At 36.8% G+C, this 22,294-nt stretch overlaps 1 protein-coding gene across 15 annotated transcripts in view; it reads left to right on the forward strand.

Annotated features, from left to right (window-relative positions):
- Positions 1-22,294, forward strand: part of LOC100716784 (myomegalin) — a 245,631-nt gene that overhangs the window by 53,182 nt on the left and 170,155 nt on the right. For all 15 annotated transcript variants that reach the window (XM_063256623.1, XM_063256611.1, XM_063256619.1 and 12 more), the window contains one exon: positions 16,894-16,949. In XM_063256623.1, coding sequence (XP_063112693.1) covers positions 16,922-16,949 — 28 coding nt within the window. In that variant the 5' untranslated portion in view covers positions 16,894-16,921. The remainder of the gene's footprint in view (positions 1-16,893; positions 16,950-22,294) is intronic.

Below are 22,294 nucleotides of genomic sequence, written 5' to 3' on the forward strand. Positions count from 1 at the left end.
TGAGACAATTTAGCATCTCTTAGGGGAACCAAAGGACTGATAGGAGTAGGTTCAGGGATTGTGGGAGGCAAGTTTTGGCTTAGTGAAGGGGAAGAGCTTTCTAAATAGTGAGCTACTTCAATAGTAAAGAAATTTGTGATCCTGGAGTTACTGAAGGGAAAGCCACATGGCCACTTGACGGTAATGAGAGTGAGCCTCCGGGATTCTTGCTCTCCATCAATATTTTTCACAACTTAAAAAAAAAGTAATCATGTGCAAGCTCTAGTTTCCATCACCTTGAAATTATTATTTATTAAACTTTAAAAAACATTAATATGTAACAATTATAGACAAGTACAGAAAATTCTGAAAATTATATATCACATATTTATAGTCCATTTAACTTCACAGACTGAATAATCGATGTGGTGAATATTAAGATCAAGAATGAAAACATTACCAGTACTGTTTAAATACTTATATAATTCTAAGGATAACCATTATCTTGATTTTTTGACACCATAGGTGATTTTTTGCATAGTTTCAAACTTTATATATGCAATTGTACATTCTGTACTTTGTATCCAGTTCCTTTCACTTAAAGCACCAAATTGTGCTTTTGGGATTCTTTTACATTGTTGTGTGCAATGGTAGTTCTTTTGTTCTTGTTTCTACCTAGGATTTTATCATGTGTAAATATATTGACTTATTTATCCACTCCATTTTTTTTTTTTTTTTTTTTTTTTGTATTTTTGAGACAGGTCTCACTGTGCAGTTCAGGCTGGCCTTGAGCTCACTTTGTAGGTTGGTCTCGGACTCACAACAATCCTCCTGCCTCAGCCTCCCAAGTGCTGGGGTTATAGGCGTGAGCCACCATGCTCAGCTCTATCTGCTCTATTCTTAAAAGACATTTGGGTAATTTCCAGCTTGGGGCTCTTAGGTTGCTATGAATATTTTTGTACAATTTTTGTGAACATATGTACAAATTTCTGTTAGCTACATAAAGTACAATTACTGAATAACAAGGAATGCATGTCTAGCTGTACTAAATACTGCCAAATTATTTTCCAAGTGATTACAAAACAGGTTTCTAAAGAAGATGTCCTAAGAATAGTAAAAATGTGCTCCATATCAGTTGTCATCAGGGAAATGCAAATTAAACCACAGTGCCACGATGCTACATACGTATCAGAATGGCTGAAAGGCTGAAATTGAAAGGTTACGAAATACCAAATGTTGGTAAGAGGGAGCCCTCAGAATGTCCACCATTTTTGAAACCCTTAACTATAATAAAAAATGTGTCTTATATTGCAACCATGTACACTTACGTGTAACAAATAACAGTTTCATATAGCAATACTTTACTATGTTTTTGCACTCTGATATTTTGTATTCTGTTTTTTTTTCCTTTGAAAACAAATACTGGTTATGACTCACTTAGTTTATTTCTCCACATAATGGGTCACAGTTGGAAAAATCCTATAATTATAGATTGTGGCTGTCTCAGATCCTTAACTCACACATGAGATTAGTTCATAAACATTTACTAAAAATATGAGAACCCCAGATAAGCTAGACACTGTTTGATATGCTAAGCATAAAAGTTAATGAAGCTAAGTATCTACTTTTGTGGAGTTTAGATTTATATTATCTATAATACTAATAAAGTGTGGCTAAGGCAGAAGTATGCATTGGTTCCTCTAGGAGCATTGTGGAAAATAACCTGGGGGATTCTGGGAATAAAATTAACTAGAATTGCTACCACCTATTAAGTTTTATTGGGCACTAATCCCTTTGTATACTTTATTACACTAATCTTCATAACCCTATCAGATAAATGTTATTATGTTCATTTTTATGGCAAGGAAATTGAATTTAAGAAAGAATAATTTGCCACGGTAAGGATTAAATACAGCTGGAAATATGCAATTGCAAACTCTATGCTTTTAATTGAATTGATTCTTGTAGGTGAGTTGTTTCTGAGTTGGCTCTGAAGCCAGCAATTTATGCTGGCTTTTCTTCACTTGATCTTAGCCAAAAGGCTGAGAAAAAAGCTTGTTAGCTTTTCTTAAATTTACACATAATCTAAAGTCTGTGATTCTATTCCCAGTTTACATTCTAGGCAGCTCTGAACAGTCTTATCTTTGAGAGGTACTTTACGCAACATCCCTATGCAGGGTACTGAGTACTGGTACTGGGTATTTGAGGACAGGGTACTTACTGGTTAGTTGATATCTCAGAGTTTCAAGTTATCTCCTCCTAGTTGTGTATTTGTACCTGCTGTAGCTCAATGAGGCTCTTGGCTGCCCTCCCCTCCCTACAGTGTTGTCATACTCATTGGACTCATTAATGAAATCATGGTTGGTTTTAGAATAATAAATTTACCATGAGCTTATTGGCCTTTCAAAGAGCTAGTTTGGTTATTAGTCAAATGGAATTCATGAATAGGATAAGAATTGTCAAAGGAGTAAGCTCATGGAGATGATCAAGAACTTGATTATCAAGGTAGTTATCCTATCTTATAAATCGGACATTAATTGTATGCTTTTACTGCTCTTAAGTTTTAGCATTTATCTGTCTGGACTAAACACTGCCTAACAGCCTTTTGGCTTAGAGATTGTGACTATTTCAGGGTCATTGTAATAATTTCCTACTGCAGCCCTAACATATCACCATGAACTTAGAAGAAATTATACCTTCATGTTTTGGAGGTCATAAATCTGAAAGTTGGTCTTTGTAGCAAAAATTAAGGTGTTAGCAGAACTGTGTTCCTGCTAGAGACTCTGAGGGAGAATCTGTTCCTTGCTGATTGCAGCCTGTAGAGAATTTCCACATAGCTGGCTCAGGGCTCCTTCTCTGCAGTGGTCTCACCTGGCTCTGCTTCCATCATCACATTACTTTTTCTTTTCTGACCTCCCCTATCTCTTTTGCAAGGATCCCTGTGATCATAGCTAAACCAGTATACTCTGGGATCCTCTCCTCATCTCAAAGTCCTTACTTTCATCTGTAAAGTTCCTTCTGCTGTGTAAAGTGTCACAGTCACAGATTCTGGGGATTAGTAATGTTGACATTCTCAGGGTGCTTAATTTAGCTTGCCACACTAAACTGGAAAATTCATTACTAATTGTTTCTGCCTTCTAGGTGGAAGTGTTCTTGCTTATAGAATATGGGAAAACTGAGAAATGTCAGGCAACTCATACATGAACCTCAGACAACTTCCCAGAACCAGTAACTCAAGAAAAAAATGAACTTGAAAAATTTAAGAGCAGGCGATAAGACTGAAGGTTAGGAAAGGAAAGAAAATTAATTCATTTGTTTGGTTTTGCTTGGTTTTGTTTCTTATATAATTTGACATAATAAAATGCAAGCATTGATTTTGTTTGTCTTCTGTATCTATAAACATTTGGAAAAGGGAAGTAACATCCAAGAAAAATAATTGCCCTGTTATAGATGTTAAGAATTTGACTTTCGTTTGTCTTTGCCATTTGGTTAATGTCCAGCCTTCAAGAATGACAAGATGCCCATTTACCATAACTATATAGTACTTGACAGATTCCCAATGATAAATTATTTGCATTTATTCTGCTCTGTATTAATACTTAGCCTAGAACAGGGATGGCGAAACTTTTAGAGACCCATTGCCCAAACTGCAACACTCCAACCCACTTATTTATTGTGAAGTGCCAGCAGTGCAATTAAATCTGAATACTGAGATTTTAGTTTAGGAAAAAAAAAAACAAACCTGTTATTTGATGCTCAGCTGCTGGGGTGACTTGACTTGCGTGCCAGCAGGGAGGGATTGCTAACACTGGTGTAGAGGAACAAGGGATATTTATATTTCTTTGAATTCATAGTGAGTTGGTTGAAAGTCCTGTTCATACATACAGTTCCAGCTAGCGATGGCATTTTGCCCCATTTTACAGATGCGGTTGCTGAAGCTGCATGAAGGGAGCTTATGTGATTTGGTGGTGCCCACAATCAGTATGCATTAGTGAACTAAGGTTTGGATAGTATCAGTATCTTTGCTATACTGTGATGCTAGTGTTTTGCAAATAGCATTTTGTATTAGGAAAATGCTTGTTTCCATAATTCTATTATGTAAACACCCTTGGTTACTGAATTTCCTGTTTAATATTGGGTACTGCTGGCAATTCATTTTTCAGATCTTAAAAAGGAAAATCTCTCTGGTCTACTTTTAAATAGGCCTATATTTGGATGTTGGCTTGGGGAATTTGCTTCAATCAGTGTTTTCATTTCCACTTTCCTAATTTTTATTTTCATTCCTTTAAGACCAGATCTATGTGGGTCTCTCACCCTTTCTTTCAACTATATGCCAAGGCTAGATTTAAAACACTTGAAGACTAGAAAGAGGGTATTTTTGTCTGTTAGAGGAAAAGCTGTCTGGGCCTCATCGTGGTCATCCTGGGTGACTCCTGTGACTGTGGCTGAGGGGTGACTGGGGAGGGCATTGATGACAATCTGTCCATTCAGTAGATGCCTGGGACAGTACGCCTATTGAAAGTAATCCCATTTTATAAATAAAATTCCAAACTGGTCTTAGAACATTCCATGGTTGTCTCTGGCAAAAAACTCAAATCACATTTAAAGTTAGAAGAAAATCTAGAATGAGAGATGTCATGATGACCCAAGGTGACTCTCTCTGGCTCTATTTTAAAAGAAGACAGTGTCTATTTCTAAGAGGATCTTTTGACTTTTGTGGCTAGCAAGCTACGTACATCCTGAATATTTTTCATAGCACTTATGGCTGAAGACTTTTAGTTCTACACTATTTGTAATGAATTTTATAATAATAATACCTGATATTTGAACAGCATTTTAATACTTTGGGATGCTCATTCCTATAACTTGTCTCTAATTTCCAATAATTTCCTGCTTGCTACGTACACTTTACTTTTATCTTTTGGTTTCTCCAAAGTCTGTTAGAGAAAACACTTGAAACCAGTGTCTTCTTATCATGGCCAAGGTAGAAAGGATATAAACAAACACTAACTGCTGACACACAGAAAGCTTGGTGACAAAGAAAATCAATTGATTTCTGTTGTTTCATTTCACATAATTTAAAATGTTTATTTTCTGTATAATAATATGCTGTATTATTATTCATGATGTAGAGTAGCCTGTCACATGGAATTATAGTACTTAATCATTTCCTATTCTGATACCTGTAATCTTCTAATTTTTAACTGTTATTAATGAATTGATAAACATATAGATGCATAAAACATCTTATTTTCTAGAATACTTTTGAATAATAGATTTTTTGGAAGTAGAATAACTATGTCAACCATTTCCAATTCTTGAAAATACATTGTAAAGCCACGTATGGTGGCACATATCTGTATCTCAGCACTCAGGAGGCTGAGGCAGGAGGACTGCAGTGAGTTCAAGGCCATCCTGGGTGGCCTTGAAACTACATACTGAGTTTGGGGCCAGCCTGAACTACGGAATGAGAATATGTCTCAAAAACAAGCCAAACAAACAAACAAAAAAGCAAGTACATGGTTAATTGCTGAGAATTATACTCATCTTCAAAAAAATACTTTATTCAGCTTAACATTATTTTCAAGACCAGAATCTTTATATCGTGGAGAGGGAAACTGAGCCACACCAATATAAAGTGTCATATTTTAAGTGGATCAATAGCAGTATCTCAAGTTTTACCCTTCTCTAGGGTTAAGGCTTCAGTGTTGCTATTAATTTCATTAGTATTGTGAGATGTTTATCAAAATAGTAATAAAGAGAAGTTTTAATCTAAAATTAGATTTAAGTACCAGTAAAATTATGTATATGTGTTACCATGTCAATTCCAAAGACAGAAAAAAATAAGTAAATACTATATTGTGCTAATGGAGGTAGGGCAATGGAATTTATATTCTGCTTTTTATTTTTATTTATTTATTTAATTTTGGTGGGGGCACTGGGAATTAAACTCAAGACCTTGTGCTTGCTAGGCAGGCACTGTGCCGCTGACATAAATCCCTGGCCCCCATCCTGTTTCTTAAACTAAGTCAATATATGTTTTTACAGTCAGCAGAAATTTAAATTTGTGTTCACTAAAGAATGGTTTAAAAGGCTTAGAACTGAATTGGTTTTAAAAAGATCCCTCTGTGCAATACTTAAGAAATGTTCAGGTTACTGGCACCATGGGAGCAGCATTAAGGCCAGCAGACCCAGGGCGCTGGTTGTAGAGTGATAGTCATCCTGTTCAGCCTGAGCTAAAATTATTATGCGTGGGTCTTAATTTATGGGTTGTTCCCGCCTACACACCTAGCATTGCCTTTGCTAAGAAACGCCTGTCCTTCAGAGGTTAACCGCATCATTACCTCCTCTGGGCATTATTTTGGGAACTAGTTCTAGGTATATCTGTAGCCAGAACATGCTCTGCCTATTCTGTTATAGCATGTACATAGTTGTTTTGCTTTATTTTGTTTTGTTTGGTATTTCCCACACTCTAAGTTTATTGGAAGAATAAACTGTTGTCTAAATCTTTAGCATCTAATGTTGTTTCTAGCAAGTAGAAGAGTCTCAGTTAAGAATTTTCCAGATAACATTCCCTAAAAGTTTGATGTGAATATTAGGTGTTACCTTTTAGAAAATGGGCATATCAGGCTACAAACCTTGATGCCACTATACATTCAAATTGTCTATACATTGTTTAAGAAACTTGCATTAAATTCCTGTTTTGATCTAGATCTCTTGAAAGCAGGATCCATGATAGTGAAGATACACAGACTGTTCCTTTTAGGAGCTGACATTTTAGAGCGATACCTTAGGCATGGGCATAGGTCACTTTTATATCCTGACTTCACAGTTCCTTAACTTGAATTCAGTTCAGTATTCTGTCAACACAGATCATTACTCCAGATCCTCCATTCTTAAGATATTTAATTCTGAAATTACAATTTTTGGTCATAAATCAACCCCCCCAGTTCCCCTTTCTTTGTAAATGTTCAGCTTACTTTATCACTTACTCTAATTCCTCAGCTCCTCTGTATCTTCCAGGCCATCTGCTCTTTATTTTCTTCCCTGCTGAGCTCAGGGTCAGTTGTTTGAATTACGTTCTCAGCGTTGCTTTGGTATCTCTAATTTTTTTTAAACAGTCTCCAACCCTTGGTAACCATTCGTCAGTTATGGTATTCTTTAGGGTTCTATAAGCTTCAATTTAGTACATTATGAAACCTTATGGAGAAGGAAAACTCTAGATTCATTTTTTTCTAATCTTGGATCGATGTGTAATACTGCTAGGAAATTCTTCTCTTTTCATCTATTTCCTCTGTATTCCCTTCCTCCTTGGACCTCTCCAAAATCACATGCCTCACAAGTTTTGACTTCAAAAGCATAAAAAAAACAAAATGCAAATTATCTGTTCAATATTATTTCTATTTTGTAGCATTTGCACAAGGAAATGGACTGAATTATAGCTAAAAGTAAAAACATAAAAAATTTTTCCAATGTTGTCTTTAAGTGGTAGCATTTTAAACATTATTTTAACTATTTTCCTTTCCAAAGTTTCCATAAGAAGGATATAATTCTATATAAATCATTAAAAATAGACATAAATAAAATGAACAATAGAAGATTATGTGGCTAAACCTCTTGATATCCAGTCTAGGGCTCTAAATATTAAGGCATTTGTCCTACCAGCTCCCAGTGCTTTGGGAATATTAGACTTTAACGTCAGCTAAGGACTTCAGAACCAGCACTAAAAGTAAAAAGCAAACAATGTTCCAGAAGTGGGAGAGAGACCACATACCATCCTTGATAATATGACTAAATCCGAAGCACACTATTTTCAGGTCCTTTGAAAAAGTGGTGTCTGTCTTTTGGTTAACTCAGGGACAACAGAGAATTTTTTAGATATTTATTTAAATGTCTGATGACCTTGTAAGGAAAGGAGAGAAAAGCAATTACCTGAATAACTTTTATCTTTTCACAGTATTAAATGGCTTCTATGAAACTTGATGGACAGCACTCCTCCAAAATAGTTTCCTTTAGAATGAGAAGGAGAGAAAAGGAAGAGAGGAAATCTTTTAAAAAGTCCTAAATAAATGTACAATGATGCTGTATCTTACAGTAGTTATTGACAATTAGCACTCCAGAAAACTGCCTCCCAGAGTTGCATCTGGTCATGGTCACCCTCAGCGAATAGACTGTGTTGAGTGAAGGGTGTAATTGCAGCCTGTGCTTTTGAAAAGTGGATTTTTCTGGAGCAGGGCCAAGCCAGTCTACACTTGGTGTGCAGAGGGAAGCTCACAGTGATGTTCTTTCTGTTCTGAGAGTCTTTGCCAATTCAGCATCTTTGCTTGTAGAAGTTATAATGATAGGTCTTGAGAAAAAAGCGATAATCTCACTGTATTCATTATATAATAATCTTGTGCTCTGCATCTGTGACTTCCACCCTATTTGCATTTGAATATGTGCTTTTGTGACTCTGGTGCCCATTTGGGGGGTGGTATTCACCAAAATTTGGGATATAGAAGACATACTCAGTGTCTCTCTTGGCAAGACAAATAGAGATCTCAGAGTTCTCAAAGCATGTTCATGAAGGGCCATTTCCACCTTGATTGTGTGTTTCCATCATTGTTTTTATCTTTCAGATTATTCCCTATGTTAAGGACAGCACCCAGGGTTATCACAGAAGAGACTTGGGGAAAATACAAATAGCGTGGGGAAATTTGAGTAAAGGGAGGGAAATACAAAATTTGGATGACACACTTTTTTTGGATAGGACCTGTGCTAGTCACTCCCTTTTTGGATTTTAATTCATTTGTCCCACGATATCTATCACATCAGTATCAGACACACAAATGTTAGCCCCGCCCAGCAGGGATAGGTCGGTATTCCAAGAAACAAATTTCTTTTGAATCTAAATCCCATCTCCATATCACCATAGTAAATACCCTATTGTTCCTTTCTTCTTGATTTTTCAGGATTTGTTCCCTGGATTCAAAACAGGTATCAAAGAGGGTACCAAAGTATGTGTGGGTAGAAATAAGGCATGTTAGGAAGGAGATAGTCAAATAGATTTAACTTTCAAGGTTTTTTTTTTTTTATACTAGTCATTGAGCCCATAGCTATACCTCTAGTCCTTTACTTTTAATTTTGAGACAGGGTCTTGCTAAGTCATAATGTTGCCCATCCTGGGCTCAGACTCTCAATTTTCCTACCTCAGCTTCCTCGAGTGTTGGAATTACAGGTGTGTGTAACTAATTAATGGTCTAGGGCAAGTTATTTCACTCTTTCAGGCCGCTTAGTTCTTCCTCTGTAAAGCAGGGATGGCAGTGTCTATTTTGTAGGACTGTGTGAGGCATGAAGTGAGCCTAAAAAGCATTCTTCAGTGGCATTCGGTCAGTTGTAGAGCCAGAACTGGTGCTGGAAGGTGATTTAATGTAAGATCATTTAATGTAAGATCAGCATTAAAGAGATTTCTGGGTTAAGAAAGCATAATGAGCTATAAAGTTGTGCACCAGTAGTCCAGATATTGTTGCATGGAGACTTGTTTTTTTGAGATTGAGTTTTTCTATGTAGTCTAAGCTGGCTTTGAACTCTCTTGTATCCCAGTTTGGCCTTGAACCAATGACAATTCTTCACCTCAGCTTCCCAAATCCTGGGGTTACAGGCATGAGCTACCATACTCAGCTATGTGTACACATTTTTGTCTTTAAGCTGACACTATTTGTGAAATTCTAACATTTATAAATTGTCAGGACCAGAGCTTTGCCTATTAAAAAAAGGTAGAATGCAGATCTTTTTCTTATAACATTTTTGTACTTTCCATGATTGGATGTGACTAATAAAAATAAATAAATACAAGATAAACCTTTGGGAGTTGTCTTCCATTTGAACCAGATTCTAGCAACTCACATGAAATGAACTTTAAGAATACAGGAAATAGAATGGAATGTGTGTTTTGTTCATTGCCTAACACTGTGGAGACACAATACATAGCAAACTTCTGTCATTTATCTGAGTACCTTTAATATTTCATTTTGTCTTGGACATTATTTAGGAAGAACATAAAATTAGAGTGCATTCTCTACTTTTATAAAAACTAAGAATCTTTTGGGAGAAAGGAAGAGAGAGACAGACAGAGAGAGAGACAGAGACAGAGAGAAAGATACAGACAGAGAAAGAGTAAGAGAAAGACAGAGAGACAGACAGACAGACCTCATTTTCCACCACCCTAAACTCCAAGTTGTTTCACCTCTCCAGATTCCTTTCTAGTTTGTGTCTATAAGCATTTTAACCATAGTGCAAATCTTAGTTCTGATCCTACTGATATTATTACTGTATAATGTTTAGGGTTCTTATGGTTGGGTTTCAAACACTGTGACAATATCTGAAATAATTGAATGTGAGAAGAAGGGAGATTTATTTTGGCTCTCACTTCCAGAAATCTTCTGTAATTTTAACAATCCTCCTGTTTCTACCTTCCAGAGTTCTATGATTACAGGTATGGACAACCATACTCAGCCAATGATTCTTTTTTTTTTTTTTTTTTTTGTCTTTTTGAGACAGGCTCTCACTGTGCAGTTCAGGCTGACGTTGGGCTCACTTTGTAGCCCAGAGAGCCAGTGATTCTAATCAAATTATTTCATCCTTCTTCTTTGGTTGAACTGAAAATTTTTCTGAACTACTTTTTGTTTTCTATTCTTATCATATATTTGGTTAAAAGCAACCAGCAATTCCCATGAAACTGCGTGAATGCTGTGCTGCTTTGAAATTTCCTCATCCAGATAAATTACTTTGAATCCTTTGAACGTATCTTCTTACAGCCTCAGGGCATGGATAATACGTAGACAAGTTATTTTCTGGGATATAACATTGGTGGCTTCTAGTCCAACTCTCAACAGAATTCTTACTTAAATTTGGAATCTTAGAAGTGCATCCATTATTGTCCACATTCCTGTGAGCATTTTGGTCTTCTGTACCCTCATCAGACACCCTGACCCCTGCCATTATGCTCTGCTTATGATGTTCTAGGCTTTGTCTGCTCTGCTTCTTCAAAATTTTTAAATTCTTCCCATAAACCAGTTCCAAAGGCTTTCAAACCACATCCTCAGATATAGTCACAGTAATGGCCTCACTCCTGGTGCCCAGTTTAATGTACCAGTATTAGTCAGCTTTCTGTCACTATGCAAAATACCCAAGATAAACAAATCAGGAGAAAAGGTTTACTTTGGCTCACAGTCTCAGAGATTTCAGTCCACAGAGTTTGTCCTGTGGCAGCACAGTATGTCTTGGTAGAAGCACCTAGTGAAAGTTACCTGCTAACCCCATCATGGCTGAGAAGCAAAAAGAGCGACAGGAAGGTGCTTGGTTCACAGGAGCTCCTTCAAGAGCACCAGCTTCCAGCAGACCCACAGGCTAGCACAGCAACTACACCATTTCTGAGATGGACGATATTTAAGATCCAGATTTTAACAGAGTTCTAATTGGTTAGATGAAACAGTCATAGATAGGTACAAACCTTAGCAGAGGAGGGACAAACAGTATTAGAAGGAGGTACAAATGAAGAAGTGATTTCTACCCTTGGTTTCTCATAATGTTTCTAATCAAATTTGACCCTTGGTTTCCCTTAATATTCCTAATAAAATTTGACTAAGGGTCAAAGTTTAAGAGCAAAGCTTGAGAAAAGAGAAAGATAACAAACAAGGTGACAGGGTTCCTGGAAGGGTGGTTATGTCCAGACTGCTGGGGAAGCAAAATGAAAATCCTAAGAACATCCTTCACTTTCCTGTTTGTTTGAAGATAGGATTTCACTTTGTAGCTCACTTTAGGCTCAAACTTACTATGTACCCCAAACTGACCTTAAACTCTCAATCGTCCAGTCTCAGTCTCCTGAATACTAGTATTACAGATGTGCCCCATCACACTTGACACTTCTTGTACATTTATATCTGTCCTCCAAGATCTAGATATAGCATTCTCTGTTTTATGGATTTTCCTTAGATCCCTCTCCCTGCCAGGACAAAATTAATTACTATTTATTTTCTGGAATCCCTGTTAAATCTCATTATTCTAATAATTATCTCTGAATCATGTGTCTGCCTCCTATGATAAATTTTGATTACTTCGATGGCAGGGTACATATTTCTTTTGCATTTGTAGTGCCTAGCATGCAAGCAACTTCTCAAGAGAAATAGAGTAAAAACTAAAAATAGGCAACTAAGGTTCAGGTTTCTGCTCTAAGTTTTTCCTACAGCATATTGATTTTTGTCTTCTGAATTTTTTTGTTTATAATATAAGAGCCACAGAGAATCTGGAAAGAAACAAAATACTTTTTCAGTGGTAGACTTTGTCCTGAGGCTTGGAGTTGCTAAGTGTGACATGAGGTAAATGATGATGTGGGGCCACTCTGTATGGTACTTAGACAGCCTGATCGTATGTGAGTAGACTGGAGAAGGGACCTGAAAATAGCTACTTATCATTTTGGGAGTTTGGACACTTATGTGAATAGAAATAACCTTAAGATAATTTTCATAGGTGAGATGAAAGAGAAGAAAGAGATAGAATCCAGACCAGTGATGGCAAACTTTTTAGTGCTTTCAGTGATATTCCACTGTGACACATGTGCCATAGGTTCACTACCACTGGTTTAGACAGACATCGGCACATTAGAAATAGTTTTGATAATGATCTTGGTCCTACCATACAACTGTGAATCGGTTGTACTTGAAAATACTTAGATCTTCCAATTAAGCAGAATAATGTCTTGGCAAGAATATTAACTGCTGTGATTTTAGTTAAATTTGTTTTGGTACCAGTCTCATATCATTCAGAGATGTTGCAAAACCTGATTTGTGATGATTACCATCTTACTTCTTTTGAATAAAGTGGTTCATGAACAATCTGTGACTTGATAGCCCACAAATTAAACAGGCCAAAATACATCACCATCTGTGCAGCTGAAAAGATATCATTGTAGCCTCCACTGTGGTTACCCTTTGCCAAGAGAGAGGGAACTCAAATGTCCACCCCCCACCAATGTGATAATTGACTAGACTAAGTGGGACTAGTGAGATGTTCTGTTCTTGAAAGGACCTGCATTAGTAGCCCTTTCAAGCAAAGTGAAAGTGCCTTGGATATTTCTTGCCATAATCAAACTGCTGTTCTTAGAATATTATTGGAAGGAATCATCAGGCACAGTTTGATAACATCAGACTATCAGGGATAGCAGATGGCTTTTGGAGCAAAGCAATTGTTTTCTGTTCTTTCCCAATCTAATTACTATGGAAAACTATAGGAAAAACTAGTAATGTGGGACATGAAATGTTGATGTATTGCTTGCATTTAATATCTTAACAGCTACTTATCAGTTAATCAAAGGAAATGTAGGTGATACAGCATGTAGAAATCAAGAAAGTGAACAGCTTGTGAATGGGTTGTCCTTGAAAAATGCTTGGGTCTTCCAATTAAGCAGAATAGTGTCTTGGCAAGAGCATGTGATTCTAGTAGAATTAGTTTTTGTACTAACAGATTGTTGAAACAGAAAGAAAGAAAAAGGTAAGTCTTATTCCTCTTTTACACAGGAAGAACAAAATTTAAAGTCAAAGCATCTTGGAGATAAGATTATACATGGGTACTTTTATTGGAGAACTATACAAGCTTTGCAGGAATGACATGCTAGCTGAGCATGAGACATTCATGGACCAATATTTTTTAAAAAGCTAGAACACTAGAATTTGAGAAATTAGATCAAGAGTATAGAAATTTTTTCAGACTTGGATAATACGGAAGAGTTTATCAATATACTTTACTGCTTTGCGTATATGTATGTGTATGTGGTCATGACTGGAGTCTGCCTCTACCATGCACCAATTCTCTTTGCATTTTTACTTATTGGTCATCATTACAAATTGCAATCCCCTAGACATACACTCGGTGTTTCTTCACTATGATTTTCTTCTTCCCTGGGGAGCATCAGATTCCTTCCCAGCCTTTTGAAATAGTCAAGTGAGCATCACTACCGGGCAATAAGAGAAGGAACCTGAGCTGTTAATAGAGCTAAAGTGATTTTTAAAAATCCTCTTGAGAGATTACAAGTATGCCTTTTAACTCAGTCCCCATCTAAAGTGACCTCTATATCATTCCAGTTATTGATTCATGCCAAGCAGCAGTAGGCTCAGCGTGGTGTGGTGCATGAAGAGGGTGAGGTAGCTGGGAAGACTGATGTGCATGGCTTTGTTGTAACCTGCTCCTAATCTATAATGTGGAATCTTCAGAGCAAAGAGGATTGAGTGGGCCATGTCTGGAAAGTACTCTAAGATTTGGGGGCTATTAAATTGGGTTTTGTAGTTAAGGATCTATTAGAAAGAATTTCATACTGTAGACATTCATGTCTGTCTTTTACAAATACTTGAGGAAACTGAGGCCCAGAGAGGTAAAGGTGACTTACAAGCCAGTTAGTAGCTTGTCACTGCAAATTAAGTCATTGTATGCTGAAGCAAATGGGTTTCTTAAAACTGTCTCTTAAAGCAGAAATGAAATTTTGTCTCTCTATATTGAGGTAACAGCCATAGAAATCTACAAGAAGTAAGGCAGGCATCTCTCTGTCCCTCAGCACTGCAACTGACTTGTTGGTAGACTGCTCATCTTTTAAAGTCTTTTCCATGCTCAGTGAAGATGTGGGTGGTTTACAGTAATTTTGTGAAGTAGAGTCTGTTCAAGTCTTTTGTCCTTTTAAATATGTTGAGTTGTATAATCTTAAAAAAAATAAGCGAGTGAGTTGGGTTTATAAGGATGGTGTGAGGACCTAACAAATAGGAAAACACAGGGCAGCTCTGTTTAAAGGGGGCAAGTTATCGCCTTATATGGACAGGCAGACCGAGCATCTTTGGACCGTCTCATTTTCCAAGGGAAATCAGAAATGGGTCAACCCAGTGTGGACTAAATTAAACATATTGGAGCAGCCTGATTTGGCCTGAGGGTTGCTTTTGATCCTTAAGGCAGATGCATGATTGACTTTGTCTGTGGACTGAGTGTAAGTAAGTACTCAGTGAGCAATAACAGATAAGTATTCCCCTATAAATTTTTAAAGATATTGTTATGGTTAGTAGCTTTGATTTCCTTCTTCTGCTTTATCTCAACAAAGGAGTACATTCCTCTCTTACATTGTTCACTTTCAGGGAAACTTTAATGAGAAGGAGAAAGGAAAGGCAGAGAACCTGGAATAATCACAAGCTTGTCATGTACCTTTGATTAACACAGAATCACCAGTTGTTTACAGTACGGTGTTTTCTGTCTGGTACTTTCCTGACCATCTGGGATTTAACAAAATGAGGATTTGTGCCAAGACCCAGTCCTCAAACAGGGAAGAAAGAACATCAGTTTCCAAACAAATGTCAGATTCTTCTCTGCCTCCCTGTGAATATTATCTGGCTTTTAAAGAGTGAAACCCTTTAAAGCTCTGTGTATAGATTTCTTTTTGTGCAACCAACTGGGAGTAAAAAGCATCTCTCTGTGGAATTATTATAATCATCTCTCTGTCTCTGCTTACCCTCCCGTAGTCTGTTGTCAAAATGTAGCCTACCATTTTAAAACATTAGTGCTAATGATCATCTGCCTTTTTTATTCACAGCATGCCAGTGGTTAAATGATGACTTTTTTTTTTATCGGTACCAGGGATCGAACTCACAACTTCCTGCTTACAAGGCAGGTGCTTGCGCTGCTGAGCCAAATCCCCAGCCCCCTAAATGATGACTTTCAATACCCTAAAAGACTATACAGTCTGTGCCTCTGCCCACCTTCTCATTCCCTCTCTGCCCTCACCCTCTGCTACTCTCCATGTGCTCTGGCCTCCTTGCTGCTTTGCAAACTAGTAAGCTCTGTCACTGGGGCTTTGTATTCTGTGTTTCCAGTACAGAAGATTCTTGTCCCAGATAACCCCCAGCTACCTTTAGATGCCTGTCCACTGAAAGTTGTAATCCTTTCTGCCTGCTTTTTTTCTATCTTTCCTATCCACTGTTTTCCTTTTTTTGAAAAAAATACTACTTGTCCTCAACTGTTACTATACATTTTACTTATTTTTCTTCCCTTACTGTAAACTTCATGAGTGCAAAGATTTTGTCTGGTTTGCTCATTGCTATATTCATTTAAAATAGTACCTAAAACATAGTAAGCGCTTGACAAATATATGTTGAGTACATTTAGGTCCCATTCTTTGTGCTAAGGATGGTAGTGCTCTAGGTGTTGGGCAGATAAATCTCCTGCGACTGAAACTTGGTGTTACCACCATTTCCATGAATGGAGTTTTTATGTTTGTTGTGTCAATTCTACTTCCTAAGCCTACTTTGAATGTTTCGTCTTCTCTTCAATGCCACTGTTGTCTTGCTTGGAATATAGATTCTCACCATCTTCTCTTTTCACTCCACATATAGACTCATTCAGCAGCTAGAATTATCTATGTAAAATCAAGGCTCTCTAGTCCTTTAGATCCCTGATTTAAAGTCTTTTAGTGGTTTCTCATATGTTATGTTGTGAAATTCAGTGCCTTAACCCACCTCACAAGCCTCTACATGGTCTGGTTGCACCATTGGCTTTTTCTGTTTCTCTGACAGCCTAGGGTCTTTGTTGTCTTAGGCTCTTTGCTATCATCTTGTGAGAGAATATTTCTTCACTCCCATTATTTATCTGGTTACGATCCTCCTTATCTAGGTTTAAATATGCATTTGTTTGTGCCTTTGTTAAATTCCCTCTGTACTTTTCTTCATTTACTACAATAGTCATTAAAATTTGTGAAATTATTTTTTAATGGTCGTCTCTCCATGTAGTAGGAGATTAATAAATATTTGTGGAGAAATAAGTGAAAACAGCATGTAGATATTTTTCCCCCAAGACCTGGGGGTCTTGTGGATGGTATCTTGTTAATTAATGATATGTTTCTTTCCACAGAGATTATTTTGCAGAGGATGATGGGGAGATGGTACCCAGAACAAGTAATGCAGCAGGTAAGGATGCCATGGGCCTTGCCTTGTTAAATTCTTGGTTTCCTGTTGACCATCATTTCCTTGAATTTGAGGTGCTTTAAGGTCCAGTTCTGATATTTCTTTGTTCATTTTTTGTCTAGAGGATCTGCCTATTTATTATGAGGTCCCACATTACAATTGTATTCATGCTTATTAGATTTTTTATGTCCATTAATATTTGTTTTATATAGTTGAGTGTGCTGATATTCGGTATGTATTTATGATTGCTGTCTCTCCCTCTTGAATTGTTTCTTTAACAATTATGTAGTGGCCTTCTTTGTCTCTTTTAATCAGTCTTGACTTGAAATTCTGTAAATATTCCTGCTTTTTTGGGGGGGGATTTCTGTTACATGGAGTATTGTTTTCCATTCTTTGACTTTCCTAGTGAATGTTGTAATCTTTGATTTAAGTGTAGTCTTTCATATATCTTATCTTTCTAGAATATCTTTCAGAATATTTTGGAGTGCTAGTTTAGTGGTCATGAATTTCCTCATGTGTTCTTTGTCTTATTTCTCCATAAATTTTGAAAGATAGTTTTGTTGGGATACATCATCCTGGACTGGAGGTTGTTTTCTTTTAGGGCTTGAAATACTTCACTCTGAAATCCTTGATTTGAGGGTTGTGTTGATAAGCCTACTGTGATTCTGATGGGTTTTCCTTGATAGGTGATTTTTTTCTTTTCTCTACAGCTTTTAATATTCTGTTCTTGTGTTGAATTTTTAGAATCTCAACTATTCTTGCATTGTTTTTTTTTTTAATCATAGTTAATGTAGTGGCCTTCTTTGAGGAAACACATGAGGAAATTCATGACCACTAAACTAGTACTCCAAAATATTCTGCAAGATATTCTAGAAGTCTATATGCCTTGCATATACGCATGTTAAATTCTGTTTTTCTGCTTGGGAAGTTTTCTGCCATTACTTCTGTGAACAGGTTTTTCCTCTTTCTTTGCCATTAAATCCAATCAATCTTATATTATTTTTCTCTGTATTATGTGGCAGCTTTTGGATTACTTATTCCTGGTCCCTTACGTTTTTATGAGATCTTTCATAATTATTAGCTGCAATGCTGTCTGCTATATTTGATGCTCTGGCCTCGCATTGGTTGATTCTGTTGCATATACTTTCAATGGCCTCCTGGTTGAACTTGATTCATGAGTTCCATTTCTTTCCTATGCTGGGTGTTCATGATTTCCATCATTTTCCTAAGCTTCTCTTTTTAAAAAAAATCTGTATCTGCTCTAGAGTCACAATCTATTTCTTTCATTATGGTCACTATCTCTGTAATTATCTGAGAAATTATTTCTGATTTGGTTTTTTTCTAGAACAACATTCATCTGCTTTGTTAATTCTGCTGTTACCACTTCAGAGTGTTCAGGTGGAGGGCTTTCAAAATTTTCTAACTTATTGTTATTCTAACAATAAGTTAGAATAAGTTCACCTGGGGCTTCCCTTGGTGAACTATAAGTTTTGGATTGCATCTTACTTAAGTGTCTTCTCATTTCTTTTTTTTTTTAGTTCAGTTGTTGGATTGATGCCTTGTAAATTGCTGATGGTGTGTAGCTTTATTGATGGTATTGAGAACTCTTAGGAAACTTCTCAGAGACATCTTCCAGGTGTAGTTGGCTTTTGGGTTTTGAATCTGTTGCAAGATTCTGTCTCTTCAATTTATTGACGATGAGAAGTTGCTGCCTGTTTGGCCTAGCCTCCAGTTCTTTGGCACTGACCCATACTATTGTTTATAATCCCCAGGTGATCTCAGCCTTGGAACACTAAGAAGAACAACTGATTAAAACAATTATGTCACCTTGGCTAAAATAGTACAATCAATACTAGCAATAGCATCAAACACAGCCTAGAAAATGACAAACAGTGGTAACCATTAATTTGTCATCTTTAACCATATGAACTAGATTTGTGGTTATAACAGAATCTAAAATTGTGTACAATAAATATGCCTTCAATATGGTGATTTCACCCTCAGGGAAGAAAATTTAAAAGGAGTTTGGGAAAAATTAGAGAAATAGAATAAAGAGGAGGAGGAGAAGGCAAAGGTGAAGGTGAAGCAAAGGAGGAGAGGAAGAGGAGGAGGAGGAATAGGAGAAGAGATTAGAACCAAGGTTGGAGGATAAAGGAAAAGTACATGAATCTGGGAAACTGGTGAAGAACATAGAAAAAAAAGAAGAAATAAAAACAAAAATAGAACAGAACAACAAGAAAATTGGAAACAATGTTCATATGTATATAACAACAAGAACAAACAATCTAGAAAAAATGAAACTAAACAAAAAACAGAGAAAAATTGTCCCTCCAGGGTGTGTCTCTGTTGTCACTGCTGTGCGGCTGTAGACAGAGTGGAAAGATAAGAGCCCAGGTCCATGTTTATTAAGCCTCAGCAAGCCAGTGGTAGATAGATGGCAGGTAGTGGATAATCCCAGTAAACCTTCAGGCTTGTTTCTCCCTGTGAGGCTGGAACTCAATTTAGTTAGCCTGCAGCATTCCATGTGCCTCCTGTTCGCTTGAACTCAGCTCCTTGACCTCCTGCCAACTTGAACTCAGTTTTCCCTCACCCAGACAGCTGGAGCCACTAGATGGAGCAGACTTGCGGCTGCTCTGAGTTTCATGCACAGTTGGCCTCTCTCCAAGATGGTTACCAGCTAATCACTGTCTCCTGGCGGACATCTGAACCTGAGTAGCTCATCAGCCACTGCTGTATTCCACTGATGAGTTTCTGTGGGGAAGCCTCTGCGGTCACAGATAGTCAACATGCTTCCAGCTCCAGTTCAAGCTGCCCCTCCCACACAGCAAGACAGGGCTCAGGGGCAACGCACTGCTTGCCACCTCCTTCTTCTGCATTGAGGTTTCTTTCTTTGCTCACTCTTTTCATTCATGGGCTTTCATTCTCACTTTGGAACCCAAATCTCAGAGAAGCCGTTTCTGTGCTATTCACCATTCTGCCATCTTCCCAGAAGTCAGGGGAGTTTAAGGTCATTATAGCATTTTCCTCAAGCTTCTGTGAATTTTCAAACACTACTGTGGTATATAATTCCCAGTAGCAATTGTATAATCACCAGTGGGGAATTACATGCTACATATAATTGTATGTGCTAGGAATCAGCACATTACAGTGAATCATAACTGAAATATGTAAATTTTTTACACTTTTCATGACTTTGTGATTGCAAGACTAAAGTCATTCATGAAATGATTGAAATAAGTACTGCCACTAAAATAAATGTCTATCCTAATATGTTATTAAAATGGGTACAACAATAATGTGAAGATTAGAATTAAATGAGAAAATTATAGAAGCTCTGAAGAAATAAACAGCAATCTTATTTATTGTTGTTATTAATATGTTCATAATAAAGGCACAATCATTACTATAATGATTTTGGGCTAGAGATCCACTTGAATTGTGAAACCAAAGTGGAAACAACTCTCTTTTGGGGACCATCTTTCTCAAGAACTTGCTTGCACCTTGAGCTTTTATTCATTTAATCAGCAATTTAGCTTCTTCATACCATCTTCAGTCATTGGTGGATGATATGAACAATGTGGAAAACAGATAATTATTTGAATAAATTAAGGACTTCAAAAGCACTTAGTTTTTGAAACTGTGTTTGCTAAATTAAAAAATTGCAAAAGTTACTGTATCCAACATTTTCAGTGTCAAAGTCTTGTACCTGAGTCTAAGATCAGAGGTCTAGGGCAAACCAGAAGGGAGATGGTTAAAATACCTACTGTAGAGAGCTATTTGGTGGAGTGCTTTAATTTATTATTTCGTTTAATCCAGGTCAAATATTTCCACGGAAATATTAGTCATTTTTACAGAGACAATGAAGCTTAGAAGGATTTTTTTTAAATTGTCACAATTAGCAGATGGTTAGGATATAAACCTCAGCCTCAGAGGCCCTGCTTTTCCCATCACTAATCACATTTGCCTTCACTGGGTCGCCTATTTAATTTGACCTAAGTGTGAAGGAAATCATTCTTCCTAAATGTCTTAAATTTTTAAAAAGTCACATTCACGTATAAACATTCAGTATATGAACAGAGCAGGTGCAGCAGCGTCATTATGCCTCATTACTTGCAGTCATAGCAGGGTCACAATTAACATAACAACTTTTTTGTGTAACTGAATCAAAGACAATTGAAAATGGAAAAAATCATCTCTTTACAAAGCTAATTTTTGCTATGCACTAATAAAACCTGCTTAAGTTTCCATGCCAATTCAAAATGCCATGCAGTTTCAACCAAGGTTATCAGCTATTGAAAATAGCATTAAGGACAGAGTTATCCAAAGACTCGCTTGGTATTATTAATTTTACAAAAAAATAAAGACACTCTGCAGTATTCACTTTTAAAACAAATCATATTTACATTTTTACACTTACATAAACACATTTCAGGGTATTTTTAAAATTAGTAGTGATGGAAATTAAATATTTTGGGCTAAGAAAAACGATACTGGAACCAACTTATTGTTCATTATTTTTTCATCATTTTTCTTTACTCTCTTATTTCTGATTCTTTTTTCCTTTGTTTTCCTCCCCAGTTTTAAAAAATATTTCCCCCTGCATCACACTTTCCTTTGCCCCCAAATACAGCAATAGCCTTTTTAGTATTTCTCTTTATCTCAAAGCCTTACTTTTCTTAAGGCTATTTATGGTATTATCTGCAGGAGTTATTTTTTTTTTTATTTATCTCACTTCCCATAGCATTACCAATGAATATGCCAGGGTAATCTCCTGTGATTAGGAGTGGTGGACAATTTTCAAAACCAAACAAGAGAAAAAGACTGGAGGAGATCACTTTGGTAGAGGGAATCCTTCATGCTGTCTTCCGCTTTTCCTTTCTGTGTAGTACACATCAATTTCCATCTCATCCAAGCATTTAAAATAACTATAAGAAGTTGACTGGAGCACCTGAGCACTTTTTCTCTGCCCACCTGTGAAAGGAAGCTTTCTGTCATTATGGCATAATGCTGGAGAATAAGGACCTGGAAGGAGGAAAGATTTATTTGGCTCATGGTTGCAGAGATTTTAGTCCATGGTTACTTGACATTGTTTCTTTTTGGTCTGTAGTGAGGCAGAACATCATGGCAGGACTACAAGGCAAATGAAGACATTTCCTCTATGGTTATCAGAAAGCAAAGAGAGAGGAAAGGGCCACACTCCAAATATTGTTTTGAAGAGCACACCCTCAACACCTTATTACCTTCTTCTCAGCTCCACCTTTCATGGGTTCCTTTATTTCTCAATAGTGCCATGCCCTAATATTCAAAATCTGAAACGTAACATTCTCTTTCTGATGATTTGCCGAAAT

This window comes from Cavia porcellus, unplaced genomic scaffold, assembly GCF_034190915.1.
Source record: "Cavia porcellus strain 051 isolate PalLab524CR breed Dunkin Hartley unplaced genomic scaffold, mCavPor4.1 scaffold_1, whole genome shotgun sequence".
NCBI lineage: Eukaryota > Metazoa > Chordata > Mammalia > Rodentia > Caviidae > Cavia > Cavia porcellus.